The sequence below is a fragment of the Eubalaena glacialis genome, chromosome 5 (assembly GCF_028564815.1).
Source record: "Eubalaena glacialis isolate mEubGla1 chromosome 5, mEubGla1.1.hap2.+ XY, whole genome shotgun sequence".
In the NCBI taxonomy this organism is placed as follows: Eukaryota; Metazoa; Chordata; class Mammalia; order Artiodactyla; family Balaenidae; genus Eubalaena; species Eubalaena glacialis.
Genome location: NC_083720.1, coordinates 102,428,550 through 102,452,752, shown reverse-complemented (window position 1 = coordinate 102,452,752; position 24,203 = coordinate 102,428,550). Strand labels below are relative to the sequence as shown.

General features: G+C 35.1%; 1 protein-coding gene across 2 annotated transcripts in view; it reads left to right on the top strand.

Annotated features, from left to right (window-relative positions):
* ANTXR2 (ANTXR cell adhesion molecule 2) overlaps positions 1 to 24,203 on the top strand; it is a 163,292-nt gene that overhangs the window by 39,432 nt on the left and 99,657 nt on the right. For both annotated transcript variants that reach the window (XM_061192410.1, XM_061192409.1), the window contains 2 exons: positions 1,188 to 1,257; positions 17,127 to 17,205. In XM_061192410.1, coding sequence (XP_061048393.1) covers positions 1,188 to 1,257; positions 17,127 to 17,205 — 149 coding nt within the window. The remainder of the gene's footprint in view (positions 1 to 1,187; positions 1,258 to 17,126; positions 17,206 to 24,203) is intronic.

The following is a 24,203-nucleotide window of genomic DNA, read 5'->3' as shown; positions in this document are numbered from 1 at the left end:
GGCTTTCAAAAAGGGAGAAGATGAGTGTAACATTTTTATCTTCATTTTGAGAAAAACTTTTGCTCTTTAAATAGATCTTAGTATGCTGAGCGTTTTGGGTCTCTATTAAGACATTTTCTCCTCATTGATGATTATATTGTCTTCTAAAATTTTGTACTGTAAGGCAGATGCTGCAACTCTGTGAACTCTGGTGGAATTATTTTTTGAGAGGTTCATCTACAATTTTGTTGTTTATCTGATGGTTCTAAACCCTCCAATTAGCACAGCTTTGGCTACATACACAGTCACTGCTCCGTACGTTTGTTGAATTAAAGCGGTGAGGATCTCAGCATGGTAAATGCCATCAGTAATTCCTCTCTTTCTTATTAAGATCATCATTTTGGTAAGGAAAGACAATAATATTTGTAAAAAACTTTCTTCCTAGTAGGTTCTACAACTGAAGAGGACAAAATAATTTTACCACTTTTATTCAGTAGTCATCTGTATCTAAGCATTAGCTTTACCTTACTCCTTTTGATTACATATTTGAGTTGATTATAATATAAACATATTTTACACTTAGCTACATAGAATTGAATTTATTAAAGTAAATCTCAAATAAATTGAGTCAGATTGTATTTTCATCATTTGTATTCTAACATTATCCATCTAATTATGTAACTTTTCTGAGTATTTGTAGTCTAGGTCATTTTTCTCATATGCTATTAAAATTGCAAGGCAATTTAAGCATTCTATAAAATGTGTTTATATATTATAAACCCAATTATTTTATTAAACTCTTGAAAGAAATGTATTATCCTTTGGACATTTGTCTTCTCTATCATTTTTAAATTCTGCTTTTAAAATATATATAATTTTTCCTTGAAAATCTAATATATTGGCAAAATTGAGGGAGAAAAGGTGATAATTTTATAGTATCTACAAGCTGTATGTGAACTTAATCTATATCAACAAATCGTAATTTATGATTTACCAGTACTATATATCAATGAGGCATATAATCTCTTCCTGTTTTTCATTCTGTGTTCCTTCTCTTTCTTTAGATGAGTATCTTTTTGTTTTTTTTCATGCTAATGTATCTAATGTCCCACACTTGAACTCTGATTGCTGCGTCTCTTCATATTTTTAATGAAACTGTGTGAGATACATAAAACCCTTTATTGATTAAATGACATTTTATTTTATAGGTGTAATGCCAGTGAGTGTGGAAAGTAATTCTATGCTTTGTCCTGCACCTACCCTGAATGAAGTTGGACAGTAAGTACTTTATTAAAAACATTTAAAAACTTTTTAGCTACAAATTATAAGGAAACGGTGACAAAATATACATTGGTTGTTTTATTTTATCTTTTCTTGATATACAGATTAAACATGAAATAGTAAATCCTAGGCAAATCACTCTGGTTAGTACTTTAACTATACGTATTCTTAGTAGGTTGAAAAAGGTAAAGTCTGTTTTATCTTGTTTCTTAAATATTGATTAAAAGGCTCTATAAATATTTATCTGGATAGATTTGAGAACTATTGTTAGAGCCTTTAAATAATAAAGCCATAGCCATTACTTTGAACTTTAGAGTATTGAATTTACACACACACACATACACATACACACAAGAGTTTCAAAGTGGGATTTTGACTAATTACTATAGTGTTTAAATATTAAGATTGAAGAGCAAAAGGAACATGGCTCAATAAGGCACAACTTAGACTAGGAAATATTTGTGCATTAATTTGTGTCCCAGTCCTGTTAAGGAGTATATTTTCATGTTCTTTGGTGTGGCAATAAACCATGATAGCTGGATAAAATAAGGGATATTTAGTTTGGAAGAAGGGCTTTTATTTTAATCACCTATATACAGATAATTTCACCATCAACTTAATATTTCCATGTGTGATTTTTTCCCCCCTGCCCTCTCTATTATGCAGGAAATGATTGCAAATAGTTCAAATGTTCTCTTGTCCAACAGTAGTAGATGCAATATGCTTAGGATAATGGATAGGATACAGTTTTCAAGAATCACTGTATACTGATCTCAAACCTTCCTCTGGATCAGAGGAAACTAAAATACATAAGGCCCCAATCCAAAGTCTGGATTAGTGTTCAGAGAGTGAAGATTATATTTTCCTTTGTGGAACCTAAGAAAATCATTTTAGTAGTTTGAAGTTAACTTGAGCACTTAACTTTTGTGGATGCTTAAATATTCAAGATACCTGTTGGACATCACTTCTGGTCATCCAAGTAAATTGGAGCAGTATCAGCTTTCTATTTGAAATTGATTGAAAAGAGCTGCATAATATAACTTATAAAAGCAAGACTATCAGAGTCTATTTTCTTTCTATAAAAAAGTATTCATTTTCTGAGTCATATAATAATCTGGTATTGGTAACATGCTTATGGCCAAATTAGACTGGCCTTGGAATTTAAGGCCCATCCATTTTGCATGGAGCCACCTGTACCACAAGGGCACAGTGGGACTCAATGGCTTTCTGAGTAATAGTCTTGTATTAGCAACGATAAATCTATTGACTTAAAGTTTGGTCTTATTTTATTGAATCTATAAGTCCATATTGATTCTCCTGATTGTTCTCCCCAGTCTGCTTTCAGAGCTGTCTTCTCTCTCTTAGTCACTGGCAGCTCCATGCTTTTTGTTGTTCAGGTAAAAAACCTTTGACTCATTATTGATCTCTTTTATGCAGCCCATAAGCAAATCTCAGCTCTGATTTCAAAACATGTTCAGAATCCAGTCCTTCCCCACCACCTCCACTGATACCACCCTAGACCAAGCTACTGTCATTTCTTGCTTAGGTTATTAGCCTCTCAACCCATCTTTCTTCTTCTGTCCTTGGCAAAAGTGATCCTGTTAAAACAGATCAGTTTATGTCAACCCTCCACTTAAAATCCTTGATAATGAGTTCCTCATTACATTTAGAGTGCAAGTCTAATCACTGCAATGTTCTATAAGGTTCTACAAGATCTGGCCCTCACTCCATCTCCAACTTCATCCTCTTTTTGCCCCTTCTGTTATGGTCACACTGGCCTCTTTGTTGTTCTTTAACCACCTAAGCTTATTCCAGTGGCTTGAAAGGCTCCTTCCTTCTTGTCTCACTCTCTCAACTTCAAGTTTTGTTCAACATATCACCTTCTCAGTAAGCCCTTGCCAGTCACCCTATTTAATCATACAATCTTCCCCCTCCCTTGAGTTTAACAGTCTCTATTCTCTTTTCATGGTTCACTTTTTCTCCAAAGCATTTATTTGTTTGTTATTGTGTCTCCCTCCTGCTGGGATGAATTTGGTTTATTTTGTTTCTTTCTGTATCTCTAGCACTGACACAATGCCTGACAGAGAGTAGATTCACTAAATGTTTGTTGCATGAAAGAATGAATACATTTTTTCTCAAACATTTTGATTTACTCTTTATATAAAGAGCTAAAAGAGTGCATTTGATTACTGGGTATATCAGGTAGGAGAAAGATGATCAGAATTCTGTTTGGGGCATCATACCATTTAAGAGAGCAGGAAACTGTCTTGATCTTTACATAGTAATGACTAGTTAAGGAAGACAGCTTACTTTCTTCTCCAAAGTAGTTATAAAATGCAATATACCTGTTCTATCCAACACTGAATTTGTTTTCTCTAGAATTTGCCTTGGGGCACAGTCTCCTTTTTAAGAGACTGCCATAGATACTGCTGGTATTCTTTAGTGATTTGTAGGTTGGCTAAATACTCAGAAGATGTGATTTTAAAAAATCATATAGGACATAATAAATGTCAAGCACGAGAAAAAATCATTTGTTTGCTTTTTGACAATATTTCACCTACAAGCAAGCTGAGAATGTTTTGGAAGGCGATCTGTCTAAAATAATTACTTTTGCTTTTTTTTTGTCTATCAAGTACATGACACCACTGAGGCAAAATATGTGAAGATTTTATTTGTTAATGTATGGGACATTTGGCGACATCATTATTTGTTCTACTAAGTACGTTGCAATTAATTTGGACCTTTCCTTTGCCTTGAATTTCCTTCAGATACTTTTGTAGGCGATGAGCTCTCTTATGAGATTGGATTAAAATCAACACAACTGAAACAGTTTAGCCTTGTAAGGTGACTGTGCTTAATATGTTTGTCTAATTAGCTTTTGGCTAAGGATTCAAAACCATTAAGTAGCTAGTTAGTCTATGTTTCAAATAAACACATCTGGCCCAACAATGAATGAAAGTTTTTCCTGTGTGAGGGTGACAGATGTGGTGATGGTTCCCCCTGTTCTCTCACTTAAATAATTAACAGCATGCTGGTGAAGTAACCCTAGACAGACAGCCTCAAAGCCAGATGCACAGTCTCAGCGCTGGAGCCACGGACATGTGTCTCATCTCATTAGTGTGTTCTATCAGTTCCTTTCTCATCTTTATGTTACTTCCTGAATTACATTTTCTTTGAGGATTATTCCTTTAAAAATCGAGGGCTCATGAATTTTGGTTTGAAAGAGGCTTAACATGAAGATGTTTTACTTGGAGATGGGAACTAAGAATGTAGCAGAGTAGCTAGGACATAGGTTTGCATTTGGAAATTGATGTCGTGGAGTAAACAAAAGTTAAAGCTATCTGGGCAAATCTTATCCAGGTTTATCATTGCTTAGCATTGTTGGAATGGGTCTTTGGAGTCCTTTCTTTGAGAGACATTGAAATTTAATCTCTATGTATTAAATTTCTTTATCTGGTATAGAATTTTAGACTAAAATGAACATATTTTTAGTTTTTAAACAGAAAGAATGTAAAGGTGAGATTGTTCTTTCTGAGATTGTTCTTTCCTATTTTTTTTCATTGGACACAATTTAATTAAAAAATGTCATATGGTTAAACAAATTGTCTTACCTAGAAAAATCTGTAGATTGTTTGGGAGTTAATTTCTGCCAGTGGTTATTTGAACCAAAATGTCTTAAGTTTGAGTAGGAAGGACTCTGTGAAGTTCTGCAGATCCTACCCTTTTGAGGGCAGTGGCCTCCTGGTGTAATGTGCAGGTGTCACCCGTTCTTGCAAAATGGGCTTATTCTCTGACCCTTGTTTAGTGAGACATCAACAATAGCACAGCTGCTCTGCAATAGTTGAGATCTCAAACCTGTAATTTGGCAAGAAGAACAGAGCAAATTGGGTAAATATACATAAACACATTGTGAAGAAAGAAAAACAGAACAGAATGAACCAGAGCCTGATCCTACAGCTTGTTTGATAGATTTAAGGAGGCATATGGTATAGTTAAATGTGCTTTCAAAAACATTGGCCAGAATCTTCTGGCAAATATGAAATAAATATCTAAATCAGATGAAACTGGTAGTATTAGTTCCCTTAAAAGGCAGTGTGGAAAGACAGTTGACAGAGGGTTTAAGTAAGAAGTGGTGGGACATCAGTGTATGTGGAAAATTTTAAGCATCTGATACTGAAGGATCACTGAGATGCATGTGTGGCAGACTTGGGGTTAGAGCCTGACTTGGTAATGGAATCTTATTTTCCTCAATGTTGTGATTTTTTTAAATATAATTCATCTTGCCTGGAATAAAATTAATTCCATTTCCCTTTCTTGGTTTGACAAATTCTGCCTTTAGCACAGCTTCTCACATGAACAGTTAAAAGAAATATATATATATATACCTATATATGTATGGTTATGTGAATTTATTTTATCAATTTGTTTTTTTTGAGAGGGAGACATGACAAAAATTTTTTTTTATTAGAAAAATTCTTTAAAAAACCAAAAAACTGAGGTGATGAATTGGTCGTCAACAGATGACTTGGTGGATGAGGCTGCTTTGGCTGCACTGATCTCCCACTTCCTCCCTTGTTCAGGGTCCATGGCAAAGCAGCGCCATAGTTGCAGGGCCCCCATCTGGGCTTATGGTTGGACAGAGGACCTGAACTGTGTGACCTTTGAGCTCAGCCACCTTGATTGGATAGTTACAAATAACAAGCTGGTTCTGGGCAAAGCCATGGCCTGAGATGAGCTTCTTGTAGTGGGGGGACCAGAGGATGGAGCACACTTGGAAGCATCCACAGCACTCAGGCCCCATAGTAGACATTCTAGATGTGAATGTGTCAATCATTGGGTCTCCTTCTAGTTGCCAGGACCTTGGCCTGCCAGGGACACCAAGCTACAGCCTTGATAGCCCCTTGACACTGGGTGAATGTCTGCAGGGGAACCCAGCCACCCATGCCAGGAGCACTAGGCCACGTGATGACCAAATATTGTCCATCTGTATATCTACACAATCCCCAATTCCATTATTTTAGTAGCAGGTGATGCAACCATAACTTTATTCTTTCTTCTCTTCCTTATGAGGAATGAGACTGGATTTATTTACTTTTTAAATCATGGATACCAGGACATTAGTTATATCTTTATTTTGAATATAAACATTAGAATCTTGGTGAGATTGGTTAAGGCTGAGGAGCCTCTCAGTTTTTGTATTTCTCTATACCCCTCCCCCAATGGTGCAACATTTATGTATTCATTCACACAGTGTATCGCTTTCTGATTATACCTATAAATGTGATAAGTTCACCTAATCTGCATTGCATCTCCATCCTAAATATTATATTCAGTTCTGGAAATTGTCTTTTAAGAGGAACAATAGTTAATTCGAGTACGTCTAGGGTGGCCAACAAAATCTTGCCAAGTATGAAAATGTTAAAATACTGAATTAAAATACTGGAAAAGACACAATTCAGGTGTGACACATCAGCTCTCCAAACGTCAGGTCTGTCATGTGAAAGATAGATTTGACTTATTCTTTATTGCTCCAAGAACAAGAGAAAGAAAGAATGGAAGGTAAAAGGAGGCACATTTCAGCTCAATATAAGCAATATTTTTGTAAAAATTGGAATCATTTAGTGAGTGTTTTGGTAACTAAAAGTGTTCAAAGAGGGACAGCTATGTGATGATATGGAAGATATTCCTTAAATATGTATTTAAATCCTCTTATATATCTGCTTTTAAATTTTATATTATTAAAGTTTTTACTATTACTAAAATATTTGACTTTTTTGGATGAAAGGCACTAAAAATTGAGTGATCATTTTGAAGCATCTTTTTAGTATTTAAAAAGATACACAATGCAGTTAAAATGGGGTTATTTTCAGTATAATACTGAAAACATTTACAATAAAAGTGTAGGTGTGATGTCCAGTACAATTCTGATATAGCTTTTTTTTTCTTCTGAAATCTAGCAATCTTCCTGACTGCAGTGTTTGTTTTAGTTATATACATATATTGAGTATCTCAAAAAGAAATTATTTTATTCAATTATTTTATCCTTTTACCCCTTTGAAGAAAATATCCTTAAACAAAACATTAATTTATATATATATTCATAACCAGAAGTAGAGTCTTTATTCACAAATATGAAACCTTATTTTCACCTCATAATTTATTATGCATAAAGCTAACTTTTAAAAAGCTCTGCAGAGTATTAAATAGTAGCACTTGATTTCAAAATATCTTAAGTCACCATAATTTTAATAGCTTTTTGAGTAGTTGCCAGTTTAATTTTCAGTATGTGCAAATTGGAGGTAAATTATTTATTACTTCCAGCAAATGTCTTTCACAATTTTATTTAATTTTTTCATCTTTTTAAATGAATCATAAAATGGCAGTCTTTTATTGGACATCCATAAAGTCAGCAGCAAATAAATACTTTGCAAATAGGTTGCTATGATTGAAATGTCAACCATATTTCATGCAGTATGAAATTTCCTCAGATCAGAGTAGCCCTAACGTATGGCAATGAGCTGTTCTCCTGTTCTGGAATTGTCTTACATCTTTAAACATTAAACTAAAGCACTGTGACCGTTAGGACTTTGAATTTTATTTACTTAGTTATATATCAGAATACTATTTAATAATTTCTCATGTGGAATGAATTTAGTACCCTTGAATTTAGTTTTATCACTATTAATTGAGGGCCAATTGACATTAAAATGCACTTCAAGCAGTCTTTTTGTTAAGTTGCTCAGGTTTCTTCTATCCTTCTACTTAAATGTTCTGAGGATGGAGCAAAGAGCCGTTGAACATATTTGTAAGCAATTCTAAACAATGTAGAACCAACTTATAGAAAAGAGAGTTGAAAGAGTCCTCAGTTCCGAGCCTCGCCTTCCCTGACCACCCAGAATTATCTGCACTGTGGGCCAGGCCTGTCTCAGAAGAAGGTCTTTCCTTGTCTTTCACGACTTCATAGTCTCACCTCCGGGACTGTTTCTTCTCCAGTGTTACCTCCGGCTCCTCTTCTTACAGTTCCTAATCAGTTTTCACCATGGCTGGATTCCTGATCCATCAACTCACCTTCTCTAAGCCTTCCTTTTCTTGCTGATGAGTTCCAAATCTCCAGACAAGATCTTTCCCTTAGCTTTAAACCAACCAAATGTCCACTATCCAAATGTCAGCTCATTCGCTTGGATTTCCCTTAGGCAAATTAAACCTGAAGTTCCCAAATTAAACCCATGTACTTCTGTTCAAACCTGTTCCTTTCATGTTTCCTGTGCAAGATTACCCACCTTCCTGTGCAAAACACAAACTTTGAAGCCATCTTTAACTACTCCTTCTCCCTCACCTCCTACATCCTATAAATGTCCAAGTCCTTTTTAATCTGACTGCTTAATATCTCTCAATTTTCATTTCAGATTACCCTCATTGACACTATTTGGTTCAGTTCTACTTTGGTCCTTATTTGAAATTCACTGAGACATTCTTAAAAAAATTTTTTTAATTGAGGTAACATTGGTTTATAACATTATATAAGCTTCATGTATACAAATATTAAGTTTTGACTTCTGTATACACTACAGTATGCTCACCACCAAAAGTCTAGTTTCCATCTGTCAGCATACAGTTGACCCCCTTTACCCATTTTGCCCTCCCGCTCTTCCCCTCTGGTAGCCATCAATTTTTCTCTGTATCTAGGTGCTTGTTTTTGTTTTGTTTTGTTTCTTTGTTTTTATATTCCACATATGAATGAAATCGTACATATTTGTCTTTCTCCATCTGACTTATTTCACTTAGTACCCTCAAGGTCCATCCATGTTGTCACAAATGTCAAGATTCCATTTTTTTATGGTTGAGTAGTATTCCATTGTACATATATACCATGTCTTCTTTAGCCATTCATCCATCAATGGGCACTTACGTTGCTGCTTCCATATCTTGGCCATTGTAAAAAATGCTGCAGTGAACATCAGGGTGCATATATCTTTTTGAATTGGTGTTTTTGTACTCTTCGGATAAATACCCAGAAGTGGAATAACTGGATCATATGGTAGCTCCATTCTTAATTTTTTGGGGAACCTCCATCCTGTTTTTCATAGTAGGTGCACCAATTTCCATTCCTACCAACAGTGAAATACAGTATGACATTGTTAACTGGTCTTCTACTGTAGAAATTTACTCTTCCAATTCATGCTCTACGATGCAACAAGTGATATGTGTAAAACACAATTCTGACCGTATTTCTGACTGGCTTAAAAACTCATAAGACTAATTCCAAATATCTAAATATGGCATCCTGGGTTCTTCATGATCCTTCTCCTACTCTCCTCTTCGGCCTCAAACCATATATTCTCACTCTCACATTCTGTGTTGATGCCATATTGAACGGCTTTTATTCCTTGACTGTTCTGTGCCTTTCTTATCTTCCAGCTTGTCAAATAGTGCTCCATCTTCTTGGATCCCTTTTTAATCTCTTTTCCTAACTAATTCTTAATCATCCTTTAGGATTCATCATAGAGGTGACTTCCTGCAGGAAATCTTTGTTCATGCCCCCATGCAAGGCTCAGTCGGTTGTAACTCCCACATGGTCCTCTAGTACCTTTGTGCTTATACCTATTTTAGTTAATATCACATTCTATTGTAATTGTTCATGTGGCTTCCTTTCAATTACATTGTAATGCTGTGTTTCATTTGTTATTGCAGCCCTATTACCAAGCACAGCCTAGGTTGGCCTATTGTAGGCAATTTATAAATATTGGAGTAATAGACTGATTGAGTGATTGATTGAACTTACTGGCCAACATTCAGAAACCAATTTGGAGTACAGTTTTAAGTGTTAGGTTCAAGCACACAGCTCAACATAGTTGCAGTGTTGGGTTTTATCAAGATAACATTTTGTAACAGGAAGGAAATAGCTTTGAAAAATGTCTTTACGCGAACTTGCATGACATTATATGTTATACTAGGCATTTTTGGAACAATTTGGCGCTCTCTATTTTTATATGGAAGTAAGTAGAAGAGAAATTCTTTAAAGTAAACAAAAAAGTATTAGGCAATTATTTCTTTGCTGCAATACATTCTTCTATATTATCTGTGCTGTTTTTTAATTGGATCTAAAATGTTTATATGAAAGTACCTTCATAGCTGAATAATTTTTTAGACAAATAGTCAGATGTCACAGTAATTTATAGAGTACCCGCTGTGTTCCAGGCACTGTGTTGGACATTTTATGTACATTATTTTATCAAGCTCTCCTCCCCAAAGCAACTCTGAAATAGGTACAGTTATCCCCATTTTACACATTGAAGAATGCAAGATTGAGAGGGTAGTGACTAGGGTTCAAACCTAGAACTCGTGATTCCCCAACATGTGGGCTGAATCTATCCCCTTTTTCAATTTTATTTTATTCTTGGGACAAATAAACTCTTTACTCACCTCTCCTTTATGTATGGAATTATGTAAAAACAATGTGGCTTTAATACATTTTTGCCCATAATAAAGTTTCTGTAACTGAGAGTATGAGTTCTACTGTCCTAAATATACTAACCAGCAATAAAAGTTATATAGCACTCAGAATGAGAAATCCATAGATACTAGTGCAAGTTACATAAAATGTGACAAAACATGATATACGTATATTGGAGTCTTGGGGCAAAGAAAGGTCAAGGTATTGAGTCTGGGTTAGAGGGTGAGATGGTTTTATCAATCTGTGTGCCAGCAATGGAGTAGCAGAGCTTTGGACAAAAGTATCAGCTCATAACAGTGCCAGTATCATACCAATAATTTCAAAAATTTTTTCTAAAGAAACAACAAAATTTAAAAGCAGAAATAACTTTTAGAGTGTGTTTTTCATGTTTGCAACACCTCTGAAAACATTTCCCAGTAAATATATATACATATAAAAATATACACATATGTTCACAAATAAATATCACATAGTAAATGCCATTATAACCATGAGGAATATGTGAATATAGTAAGAAACTGGAAGAGTGACACTGGAGAAGTGACACAAAGCTCTCGCCAGTGAGTGAAATTTAGATGTAAGACCCTAAAGCACTTACTGAGGATTAAGGTGGTATGCAGTAGAAGTGAAAGCACTTTGACTACAGAGCCAGAGAAGTCCAATATTTGGGTAAGTTACCTTTTTAAGCTTCCGGTCCTTTATTTGGAAAATGGAGATAATGCTACAGCCTCCCTCAGTGGGTTGTTGTGAGAATTAAGTGAGAAGATGTGTTAATGTGTTTAGCTCATAGTAAGGAATCGATAAGCACTGTTATTATTAGTACTGTTGTTTCTGGTAGTGGTTTGATCGTGCTACTACTGCTCTCAGGAAGGTGAATATTATATTGTTTCAACTGAATCCATGCGTCAAAAGAATCATCCGGTGGCTTTGCATGTCTGTGGAGACTAACTCAGTTTGATCAGACACCAGCTACATTATACTAGACTGAGATTTTAAGAATAATGTGCAAATTGGTTTGGTTGCCTACAAGACCTCATCAGCATGCTATGGGAAACTATAGAAAAGAGTGAATTTTGTTATAAAATACATCTTCTGTTCTTATTCCATTTGAATACGTATTAAATGTTTTAAACGTTTCCTTCATTAATTAGAGAACTGGTTCATTTCTGGTGAGTTCTACGTGCCAGATTATAAACAGCTTTGGTCAATGTCTACTGATCCCTTTAAAGTTGAATCAGTAAGATTATAAACAACTTTGGCCAATGTCTACTGATCCCTTTAAAGTTGAATCAATAAGATTACCTGCAACAATCATACATTATTATGAATCCAGTAATCTTCCCCCACAAACCAAAACCATGCTTCCTGTGTCATATGCTTTCTGGTACATGCTTTAAAGTAGAGGAATTAGGATCTAGGAAACATTATTTTTAGATTGAACTATGCTTAATCTTCAAAAAAACAAAGCAAAACAAGGCACTCAGTTCTGCAGAAAAAGCAAGTAGGTTTGAGTTTTCTTTCTTAAATAAGCCACTTGGCATTCTGTGTTGGAATAGTTCAGAAGTTTAGTTAAGTTGATATAAATACCCCAAGTTCTTGTTCTTTTCTGGGTTTAGCTAAACTTTTTTTTTTAACAAAATGTTTTAAAGGGAATATTTTACAAGGAATATTTTTAATAGGAGTAATCCTGAATTTTGAAGAAGAGTTCAGCTAGAAGTTTGCTAGTCCTGTGTTTCCTGGGGGCTCTAGCCCTGTAAGAATCCAAACTAAATATCACATTGAGGGAAAAAAACACATTAAGAACTTTCATTTCTTCAAGCCTGTGTGGTATGATGGAAAGAATTCAAAATTTGTGAGAATCCTAGCTTTACCACTTTGGGCAAGGTAACTAATATTTTGGGGCCTATGTACCCCAGCTGTAAAACTGTGAAACTACTTACTTTAAGAGTTCTTTTAAGAATTAAATGAGATAATATCCATAAAATGCCCAGGATAGCATCTGGCACATGGCAGGGACTGAATAATATTTCTCATCTCCTCTCCCTAGCATCATTACTGAAAATCTTACCAGTGGCTTGAGATTGCTTCCGTTTTATCCTAACTCTCCATAACTAATAGTATTTGGCACACAACTCAAGGCATAGAGAAGAAATCGTCTAAATTTAGAGTAATTAAGGCAAAGTTTCTGGCTTTTAATTCTTGGAATTTAGAATATTTTGTGAGCATTGGAGCATGGTGTTCTATAGAAGCTAGATTAACAAAATGTTGCCTACTGCTTCCACTTTAATGAATGGATAGCTTTGTTTTGTTGGTATACTGATTATTCTGTGGTAATATACTTCATAAACTCTTTTTGAAAAGAGCTGTTTCCTCAATACTTTAAAAACTCCTTGTCATCTTTTTTCTCTTTGATATCTTCTTAGAGCTATGAAAAACAAAATTATCTACTGATCCCAAATGATGAATTATTAGAATCTGAATTAGTGAAATTATAATTATTTTTAATGGTATTATTAGTTGAAATCATATTTTCAGAATGAGAGCTGTATTTCTTAGCAATGGACAAAAATTATTCTCCCTTTTTTCTACCTTTGTCAGGATATTTTAAAATCCTGAACATTTACAACAAATGCCTACAAATATGTAAATTGTGTTCCTTTTTTTTTTCATTAGTTTACTCTGTCTTTCATGATCACTTTCTCTATATTTTATCTTTCAATGGTTTGTTATTTCCATTTTTTAAAAAATTTTATTTTATTGAAATATAGTTGATTTACAATATTGTGTTAGTTTCTGGTGTACAGCAAAGTGATTCAGTTATACATATATACATTCTTTTTCATATTCTTTTCCATTATGGTTTATCACAGGATACTGAATATAGTTCCCTGTGCTATACAGTAAGACCTTATTGTTTATCCATTTTATATATAATAGTTTGCATCTTGTAATAACTTTTTTTTTAATATCTTTATTGGAGTATAATTGCTTTACAATGTTGTGTTAGTTTCTGCTGTACAACAAAGTGAATCAGCTATATGTATACACATATCCCCATACTCCCTCCCTCTTGAGCCTCCCTCCCACTCTCCCTATCCCACCCCTTTAGGTCACCACAAAGCATTGAGATGATCTCCCTGTGCTGTGTAGCAGCTTCCCACTAACCATCCATTTTACATTTGGTAGTGTATATATGTCAATGCTACTCTCTCACTTTGTCCCAGCTTCCCCTTCCCCTCTCTGTGTCCTCAAGTCCATTCTCTACATCTGTGTTTTTATTCCTGCCCTGCCACTAGGTTCATCAGTACCGTTTTTTTAGATTCCATATATGTGCATTAGCATACGGTATCTGTTTTTCTCTTTCTGAATTACATCACTCTATATGACAGACTCTAGGTACATCCACCTCATTACAAATAACTCAATTTCATTCCTTTTTATGGCTCAGTAATATTCCATTGTATATATGCGCCACATCTTCTTTATCCATTCATCTGTCGATGGACACTTAGGTTGCTTCCATGTCCTGGCTGTTGTAAATAGAGCTGCAATGAACATTGTGGTACATTTCTCTCTCTCTCTTTTTTTTTTTTTTCTTCTAACATCTTTATTGGAATATAATTGCTTTACAATGGTGTGTTAGTTTCTGCTTTATAACAAAGTGAATCAGTTATACATATACATATATCCCCATATCTCTTCCCTCTTGTGTCTCCCTCCCTCCCACCCTCCCTATCCCAACCCTCTAGGTGGTCACAAAGCACCGAGCTGATCTCTCTGTGCTATGTGGCTGCTTTCCACTAGCTATCTATTTTACATTTGATAGTGTATATATGTCCATGCCACTCTCTCACTTTGTCCCAGCTTACCCTTCACCCTCCCCATATCCTCAAGTCCATTCTCTTGTAGGTCTGCGTCTTTATTCCTGTCTTGCCCCTAGGTTCTTCATGACCATTTTTTTTTTTCTTAGATGCCATATGTATGTGTTAGCATACAGTATTTGTTTTTCTCTTTCTGACTTACTTCACTCTGTATGACAGACTCTAGGTCCATCCACCTCACTACAAATAACTCAATTTCATTTATTTTAATGGCTGAGTAATATTCCATTGTATGTATATGCCACATCTTCTTTACCCATTCATCTGTTGATGGACACTTAGGTTGCTTCCATGTCCTGGCTATTGTAAATAGAGCTGCAATGAGCATTGTGGTACCTGACTCTTTTTTTTTTTTTTTCCTGACTCTTTTTGAATTATGGTTTTCTCAGGGTATATGCCCAGTAGTGGGATGCTGGGTCGTATGGTAGTTCTATTTTTAGTTTTTTAAGGAACCTCCATACTGTTCTCCATAGTGGCTGTATCAATTTACATTCCCACCAACAGTGCAAGAGGGCTCCCATTTCTCCACACCCTCACCAGCATTTATTGTTTGTAGATTTTTTGATGATGGCCATTCTGACTGGTGTGAGGTGATACCTCATTGTGGTTTTGATTTTCATTTCTCTAATGATTAGTGATGTTGAGCATCCTTTCATCTGTTTGTGGGCAATCTGTATATCTTCTTTGAAGAAATGTCTATTTAGGTCTTCTGCCCATTTTTGGATTGGGTTGTTTGTGTTTTTGGTATTGATCTGCATGAGCTGCTTGTATATTTTGGAGATTAATCCTTTGTCAGTTGCTTCGTTTGCAAATATTTTCTCCCACTTGGAAGGCTGTCTTTTCGTCTTATTTATGGTTTCCATTGCTGTGCAAAAGGTTTTAAGTTTCATTAGTTCCCATTTGTTTATTTTTGATTTTATTTCCATTTCTCTAGGAGGTGGATCAAAAAGGATCTTGCTTTGTTTTATCTCATAGAGTGTTCTGCCTATGTTTTCCTCTAAGAGTTTTATAGTGTCTGGCCTTACATTTAGGTCTTTAATTCCATTTTGAGAAATTTTTTGTGTATGGTGTTAGGGAGTGTTCTAATTTCATTCTTTTACATGTAGTTGTCCAGTTTTCCCAGCATCACTTAGAAAAGAGGCTGTCTTTTCTCCATTGTATATTCTTGCCTCCTTTGTCAAAGATAAGGTGACCATATGTGCATGGGTTTATCTCTGGGCTTTCTATCCTGTTCCATTGATCTGTATTTCTGTTTTTGTGCCAGTATCATACTGTCTTGATTACCGTAGCTTTGTAGTATAGTCTGAAGTCTGGGAGCCTGATTCCTCCAGCTCCGTTTTTCTTTCTCAAGATTGCTTTGGCTATTCAGGGTATTTTGTGTTTCCATACACATTGTAAAATTTTTTGTTCTAGTTCTGTGAAAAATGCCATTGGTAATTTGATAGGGATTGCACTGAATCTGTAGATTGCTTTGGGTAGTATAGTCATTTTCACAATGTTGATTCTTCTAATCCAAGAACATGGTATATCTGTCCATCTGTTTGTATCATCTTTGATTTCTGTCATCAGTGTCTTATAATTTTCTGCATACAGGTCTTTTGTCTTCTTAGGTAGGTTTATTCCTAGGTATTTTATTCTTTTTGTTGCAGTGGCAAATCTGTTTCCTTAATTTCTCTTTCTGATTTTTCATCATTAGTGTATAGGAATGCAAGAGATTTCTGTGCATTAACTTTGTATTCTGCTACTTTACCAAATTCATTTATTAGTTCTAGTAGCTTTCTGGTGGCCTCTTTAGGATTCTCTATGTATAGTATCATGTCATCTGCAAACAGTGACAGTTTTAATTCTTTTCCAATTTGTATTCCTTTTATTGTTTTTTCTTCTCGATTGCCATGGCTAAAACTTCTGAAACTATGTTGAATAATACTGGTGAGAGTGGGCACCCTTGTCTTGTTCCTGATCTTAGAGGAAATGCTTTAATTTTTTCACCGTTGAGAATGATGTTGACTGTGGGTTTGTCATATATGCCTTTTATTATGTTGAGGTAAGTTACCTCTATGCCCAGTTTCTTTCTGTTTCCATTTTTATATTCTTAAACAATGATCTTGTGATAATGGTAATGTCTAGAGACAGGGAAAAGCTAAATTGGATGGAAGTATTTTTCCCCATTTTAGGTTTTTGTGAACCTGAAACAATGTCAGCATTTTTCTGGATTAAGGAATTTTTTAATTTAATTTTTTTCCTAAAAATGTATTATTTTAAACTAGAACAATGACAACAACAGGAATTTCTTCATGTTTCTATTGACATTAATGCTTCTTTTAGGAACGATTAGATCACTTAAGGAATTTGCCTCTGGCTACTGAGTAAGGACTAGAACTAAGAAAGAAAAACGCTAAGATAACTGATCAAACGCTTTGACTTTTAAAGTAGACTCTGGCTAATTCTGAATTATTTAAGGAAAGAAAAATTTTCCACAAAACTCCAGTTTTTAATTTACTGTTAATTATTGTTTCTGCATTTTCTTTCAGAACTCTTGATGTTTCAGTGAGCTTTAATGGAGGAAATTCTGTCATCTCGGGCTCACTAACAGTCACAGCCACAGAATGTGTAAGTCACTGTTCACATAAAGTTTCCTTTTAAAAATAACTCTCTCCAGAAATAATTTATGGACCTTCAATATTGTTGCATCCTACAGTAAAGAAAGTACAATTAATAACATTGGAGACCATTACAAGAAAAGGTTTGTATAGAATTTATTGTAGGTTGTTTTGTTTTTTCTTTTAGTCTCCTTTAAAAGGGATTTTAAGAGAGTATACATTACATTTTGATATTTATAAAATTGAAGTCATATTTAAATATTAGAATAAGGTAGGAAAATGATTTCCAAATGAAGCAATTTTTCTTAAAACATTAACTATGTAAAGGAAATAATGTCTTTCTTTTAATGAAGGTTGCATTATAGTATCTAAGACATTTATCATGTTTTTGAAATTATTAGTGCATCTTAATGAGTGAACTTATTATTTTGTCCCTTTTAATGTTGGTGCTTTCTCAAGAGTAAGGAACTTGATTTTGAGAGCTTTATAATATCTTGGTTTGAAACTACACTGAAGCTATAATTTAGTTAAGATGGTTGATTTGCACTACCTAAGATGCAATATTTGGATATATAAATTCCATTGATAAGAGAGTGTTTTCCTTATAGTTAAATTTTTTGGTTTATATTGACATTAGATTGTTGAACATGAAAACACAAATCACTAAAAGGAACTGATCACATGGCTGATATTCTTATGAGTGCATTTTCTTTGTTAAAAATATATAAATCAAACTAAAAAAAAAAAAAATTCCTGCCCTTCAAAAGACCAAAATCCCAAGCCTAAACATTTTCTCACATCTCATGATTTTTTTTTTTAACATATTTATTGGAGTATAAAGGCTTTACAATGGTATGTTTGTTTCTGCTGTATAACAAAGTGAATCAGCTATACATATACATATATCCCCATATCTACTCCCTCTTGCGTCTCCCTCCCACCCTCCCTATCCCACCTCTCTAGGTGGACACAAAGCACCAAGGTGATCTCCCTGTGCTATGCGGCTGCTACCCTCTAGCTATCTATTTTACATTTGGTAGTGTATACATGACCATGCCACTCTCTCACTTCATCCCAGCTTACCCTTTCCCACCCCGTGTCCTCAAGTCCATTCTCTACCTCTGAGTCTTTATTCCTGTCCTGCCCCTAGGTTTGTCAGAACCAATTTTTTTTTTTTTTAGATCCCATATATATGTGTTAGCATATGGTACTTGTTTTTCTCTTTCTGACTTACTTCACTCTGTATGACAGTCTCTAGGTCCATCCACCTCACTACAAATAACTCAAATTCGTTTCCTTTTATGGCTGAGTAATATTCCATTGTATATATGTGCCACATCTTCTTTATCCATTCATCTGTCAATGGACACTTAGGTTGCTTCCATGTACTGGCTATCGTAAATAGTGCTGCAATGAACATTGTGGTACATGACTCTTTTTGAATTATGGTTTCCTCAGGGTATATGCCCAGTAGTGGGATTGCTGGGTCATATGGTAGTTCTCTTTTTAGTTTTTAAGGAACCTCCATATTGTTCTCCATAATGGCTGTATCAATTTACATTCCCACCAACAGTGCAAGAGGGTTCCCATTTCTCCACACCCTCTCCAGCATTTATTGTTTGTAGAGTTTTTGATGATGGCCATTCTGACCAGTGTGAGGTAATACCTCATTGTAGATTTGATTCACATTTCTCTAATGATTAGTGATGTTGAGCATCATTTCATGTGTTTGTTGGCAATCTTTGGAGAAATGTCGATTTAGATCTTCCACCCACTGTTGGATAAGGTTGTTTGCTTTTTTTGATATTGAGCTGCATGAGCTGCTTGTATATTTTGGAGATTAATCCTTTGTCAGTTGCTTCGTTTGCAAATATTTTCTCCCATTCTGAAGGTTGTCTTTTCGTCTTGTTTATGGTTTCCTTTGCTGTGCAAAAGATTTTAAGTTTCGTTAGTTCCCATTTGTTTATTTTTGTTTTTATTTCCATTTCTCTAGGAGGTGGGTCAAAAAGGATCTTGCTGTGATTTATCTCATAGGGTGTTCTGCCTATGTTTTCCTCTAAGAGTTTTATAGTGTCTGGCCTTACATTTAGGTCTTTAATTCCATTTTGAGATTATTTTTGTGTATGGTGTTAGGGAGTGTTCTAATTTCATTCTTTTACATGTAGCTGTCCAGTTTTCCCAGCACCACCTATTGAAGAGGCTGTCTTTTCTCCATTGTATATTCTTGCCTTCTTTGTCAAAGATAAGGTGACCATATATGCATGGGTTTATCTCTGGGCTTTCTATCCTGTTCCCTTGATCTATATTTCTGTTTTTGTGCCAGTACCATACTGTCTTGATGACTGTAGCTTTATAGTATAGTCTGAAGTCAGGGAGCCTGAATCCTCCAGCTCCATTTTTCTTTCTCAAGACTGCTTTGGCTCTTCGGGGTCTTTTGTGTTTCCATACAAATTGTGAAAATTTTGTTGTAGTTCTATGAAAAATGCCATTGGTAGTTTGACAGGGATTGTATTGAATCTGTAGATTGCTTTGGGTAATATACTCATTTTCACATGATTTATTCTTCCAATCCAAGACCATGGTATATCGCTCCATCTGTTTGTATCATCTTTAATTTCTTTCATCAGTGTCTTATAGTTTTCTGCATACAGGTCGTTTGTCTTCTTAGGTAGATTTATTCCTAGGTATTTTATTCTTTTTGTTGCAGTGGGAAATGGGAGTGTTTCCTTAATTTCTCTTTCAGAGTTTTCATCATTAGTGTATAGGAATGCAAGAGATTTCTGAGCATCAATTTTGTATCCTGCTCATTTACCAAATTCATTGATTAGCTCTAGTAGTTTTCTGGTAGCATCTTTAGGATTCTCTATGTATAGTATCATGTCATCTGCAAACAATGACAGTTTTACTTCTTCTTTTATGATTTGGATTCCTTTTATTTCTTTTCTTCTCTGATTGCTGTGGCTAAATCTTCCAAAACTATGTTGAATAATAGTTGTGAGAGTGGGCAACCTTCTCTTGTTCCTGGTCTTAGTGGAAAAGGTTTCAGTTTTTAACCATTGAGAATGATGTTGGCTGTGGGTTTGTCATATATGGCCTTTATTATGTTGAGGTAAGTTCCCTCTATGTCTACTTCCTGGAGGGTTTTTATCATTAATTGATGTTGAATTTTGTTGAAAGCTTTTTGTGAATCTCTTGAGATGATCATATGGTTTTTATCCTTCAATTTGTTAATATGGTGTATCACATTGATTGATTTGCGTATATTGAAGAATCCTTGCATTCCTGGGATGAACCCCACTTGATCATGGTGTATGATCCTCTTAATGTGCTGTTGGATTCTGTTTGCTAGTATTTTGTTGAGGATTTTTGCATCCGTGTTCATCAGTGATACTGGCCTGTAGTTTTCTTTCTTTGTGAAATCTTTGGTTTTGGTATCAGGGTGATGGTGGCCTTGTAGAATGAGTTTGGGAGTGTTCCACCCTCTGCTATATTTTGGAAGAGTTTGAGAAGGATAGGTGTTAGCTCTTCTCTAAATGTTTGATAGAATTCGCTGTGAACTCATTTGGTCCTGGGCTTTTGTTTTTTGGAAGATTTTCAATAACAGTCTCAATTTCAGTGCTTGTGATTGGTCTGTTTATATTTTCTATTTCTTCCTGGTTCAGTCTTGGAAAGTTGTGCTTTTCTAAGAATTTGTCCATTTCTTCCAGGTTGTCCATTTTATTGGCATGTAGTTGCTAGTAGTAATCTCTCATGATCCTTTGTATTTCTGCAGTGTCAGTTGTTACTTCTCCTTCATTTCTAATTCTATTGATTTGAGTCATCTCCGTTTTTTTCTTGATGAGTCTGGCTAATGGTTTATCAATTTTGTTTATCTTCTCAAAGAACGAGCTTTTAGTTTTATTGGTATTTACTATATTTTCTGTCATTTCTTTTTCATTTATTTCTGCTCTGATCTTTATGATGTCTTTCCTTCTGCTATCTTTGCAGTTTTTTTGTTCTTCTTTCTCTAATTGCTTTAGGTGTAAGCTTAGTTTGTTTATTTGAGATGTTTCTTGTTTCTTGAGGTAGGATTGTATTGCCATAAACTTTCCTCTTAGAACTGCTTTTGCTGCATCCCATAGGTTTTAGGTCATCATGTTTTCATTGTCATTTGTTTCTAGGTATTTTTTGATTCCCTCTTTGATTTCTTCAGTGATCTCTTGGATATTTGGTAGCATATTGTTTAGCCTCCATGTGTTTGTATTTTTACAGTTTTTTACCTGTAATTGATGTCTAGTCTCATAACGTTGTGGTCGGAAAACGTACTTGATATGATTTCAACTTTCTTAAATTTACCAAGGCTTGATTTGTGACCCAAGATATGATCTATACTTGAGAATATTCCATGAGCACTTGAGAAGAAAGTGTAATTTGCTGTTCTCAAATGAAATGTCCTATAAATATCAATTAAATCTATCTGTTCTACTGTGTCATTTAAAGCTTGTGTTTCCGTATTAATTTTCAGTCTGGATGATCTGTCCATCAGTGTAAGTGAGGTGATAAAGTCCCCCACTATTACTGTGTTACTGTCGATTTCCTCTTTTATACGTGTTAGCATTTGCCTTATGTATTGAGGTGCTCCTATGTTGGGTGCATATAGATTTATAATTGTTATATCCTCTTCTTGGATTGATCCCTTGATCATTATGTAGTGTCCTTCTTTGTCTCTTATAATAGTCTTTATTTTAAAGTCTATTTTTTCTGATATGAGAATTGCTACTCCAGCTTTCTTTTGATTTCGATTTGCATGGAATATCTTTTTCCATCCCCTCACTTTCAGTCTGTATGTGTCCCTAGGTCTGAAATGGGTCTCTTGTAGACAGCATATATATGGGTCTTGTTTTTGTATCCATTCAGCCAGTCTATGTCTTTTGGTTGGAGCAGTTAATCCATTTACATTTAAGGTAGTTATTGATATGTATGTTCCTATTACCATTTTCTTAATTGTTCTGGGTTTGTTATTGTAAGTCTTTTCCTCCTCTTGTGTTTCCTGCCTAGAGAAGTTCCTTTAGCATTTGTTGTAAAGCTAGTTTGGTGGTGCTGAATTCTCTTAGCTTTTGCTTGTCTGTAAAGGTTTTAATTTCTCCATCAAATCTGAATGAGATCCTTGCTGGGTAGAGTAATCTTTGTTGTAGGTTTTTCTCCTTCATCACTTTAAATATGTCCTGCTACTACCTTGTGGCTTGCAGAGTTTCTGCTGAAAGATCAGCTGTTAACCTTATGGGGATTCCCTTATATGTTATTTGTTGCTTTTCCCTTGCTGCTTTTAATTTTTTCTTTGTATTTAATTTCTGATAGTTTGATTAATATGTGTCTTGGCGTGTTTCTCCTTGGATTTATCCTGTATGGGACTCTCTGCACTTCCTGGACTTGATTGAATATTTCCTTTCCCATATAAGGGAAATTTTCAATTATAATCTCTTCAAATATTTCCTCAGTCCCTTTTTTTTCTCTTCTTCTTCTGGGACCCCTATAATTTGAATGCTGGTGCATTAAATATTGTCCCAGAGGTCTCTGAGAGTGTCCTCAATTCTTTTCATTCTTTTTCTTTATTTTGCTCTACTGTAATTATTTTCACTATTTTATCTTCCAGGTCACTTATCCGTTCTTCTGCCTCAGTTATTCTGCTAATGGTTCCTTCTAGAGAACTTTTAATTTCATTTTTTGTATTGTTCATCCTTGTTTGTTTGCTCTTTAGTTCTTCTAGTTCCTTGGGAAATGTTTCTTGTATTTTCTCCATTCTATTTCCAAGATTTTGTATCATCTTTACTATCATTGCTCTGAATTCTTTTTCAGGTAGACTGCCTATTTCCTCTTCATTTGTTTGGTCTGGTGGGTTTTTACCTTGCTCCTTCATCTGCTGTGTATTTATATGTCTTCTCATTTTGCTTAACTTACTGTGTTTGGGGTCTCCTTTTTGCAGGCTGCAGGTTCATAGTTCCTTTTGTTTATGTTTTCTGCCTCCAGTGGCTAAGGGTGGTTCAGTGGGTTGTGTAGGCTTCCTGGTGGAGGGGAGTGGTGCCTGTGTTCTGGTGGATGAGGCTGGATCTTGTCTTTCTGGTGGGCAGGACCACGTCCAGTGGTGTGTTTTGGGGTGTCTGTGACCTTAGTATGATTTTAGGCAGCCTCTCTGCTAATGGGTGTGGTTGTGTTCCTGTCTTTCTAATTGTTTGTCATGCAGTGTCCAGCATTGTAGCTTGCCGGTCGTTGAGTGGAGTTGGGTCTTAGCATTAACATGGAGATTTCTGGGAGAGCTTTTGCTGTTTGGTATTATGTGGGGCCAGGAGGTCTCTAGTGGACCAATGTTCTGAACTTGGCTCTGTCACCTCAGAGGCTCAGGCCTGACACCTGGCCAGAGCACCAAGATCCTGTTAGCCACACGGTTCAGAAGAAAAGGTAGAAAAAAAAAGAAAGAAAAAATATAAAATAAAGTTATTAAAATAAAAAAATTATTAAAAATAAAAATAAAAAATAATTCAAAAAAAGAAAGAAGAGAGCAACCAAACCAAAAAACAATTCCGCCAATGATAACAAGCACTAAAAACTATACTAAAAAATAAACAAAAAAAAACCCTCAAAAAACGGAGAGACAGAACCCTGGGATAAATGACAAAAGCAAATCTATAGAGACAAAATCACAAAGAAGCATACACATACATACTCACAAAAAAATAAAAAGGAAAAAATATATATATATATTAAAAAAAATAAGAGAGAGCAACCAAATCAATAAACAAATCTACCAGTGATAATAATCTCTAAATAAAAAAATAAGATCAAGATAAAACCAGAAACAAATTAGATGCAGAAAGCAAACCCCAAGTCTACAGTTGCTCCCAAAGTCCACCTCCTCAATTTGGGATGATTCGTTGTCTATTCAGGTATTCCAGAGATGCAGGGTACATCAAGTTGATTGTGGAGCTTTAATCCGCTGCTCCTGAGGCTGCTGGGAGAGATTTCCCTTTCTCT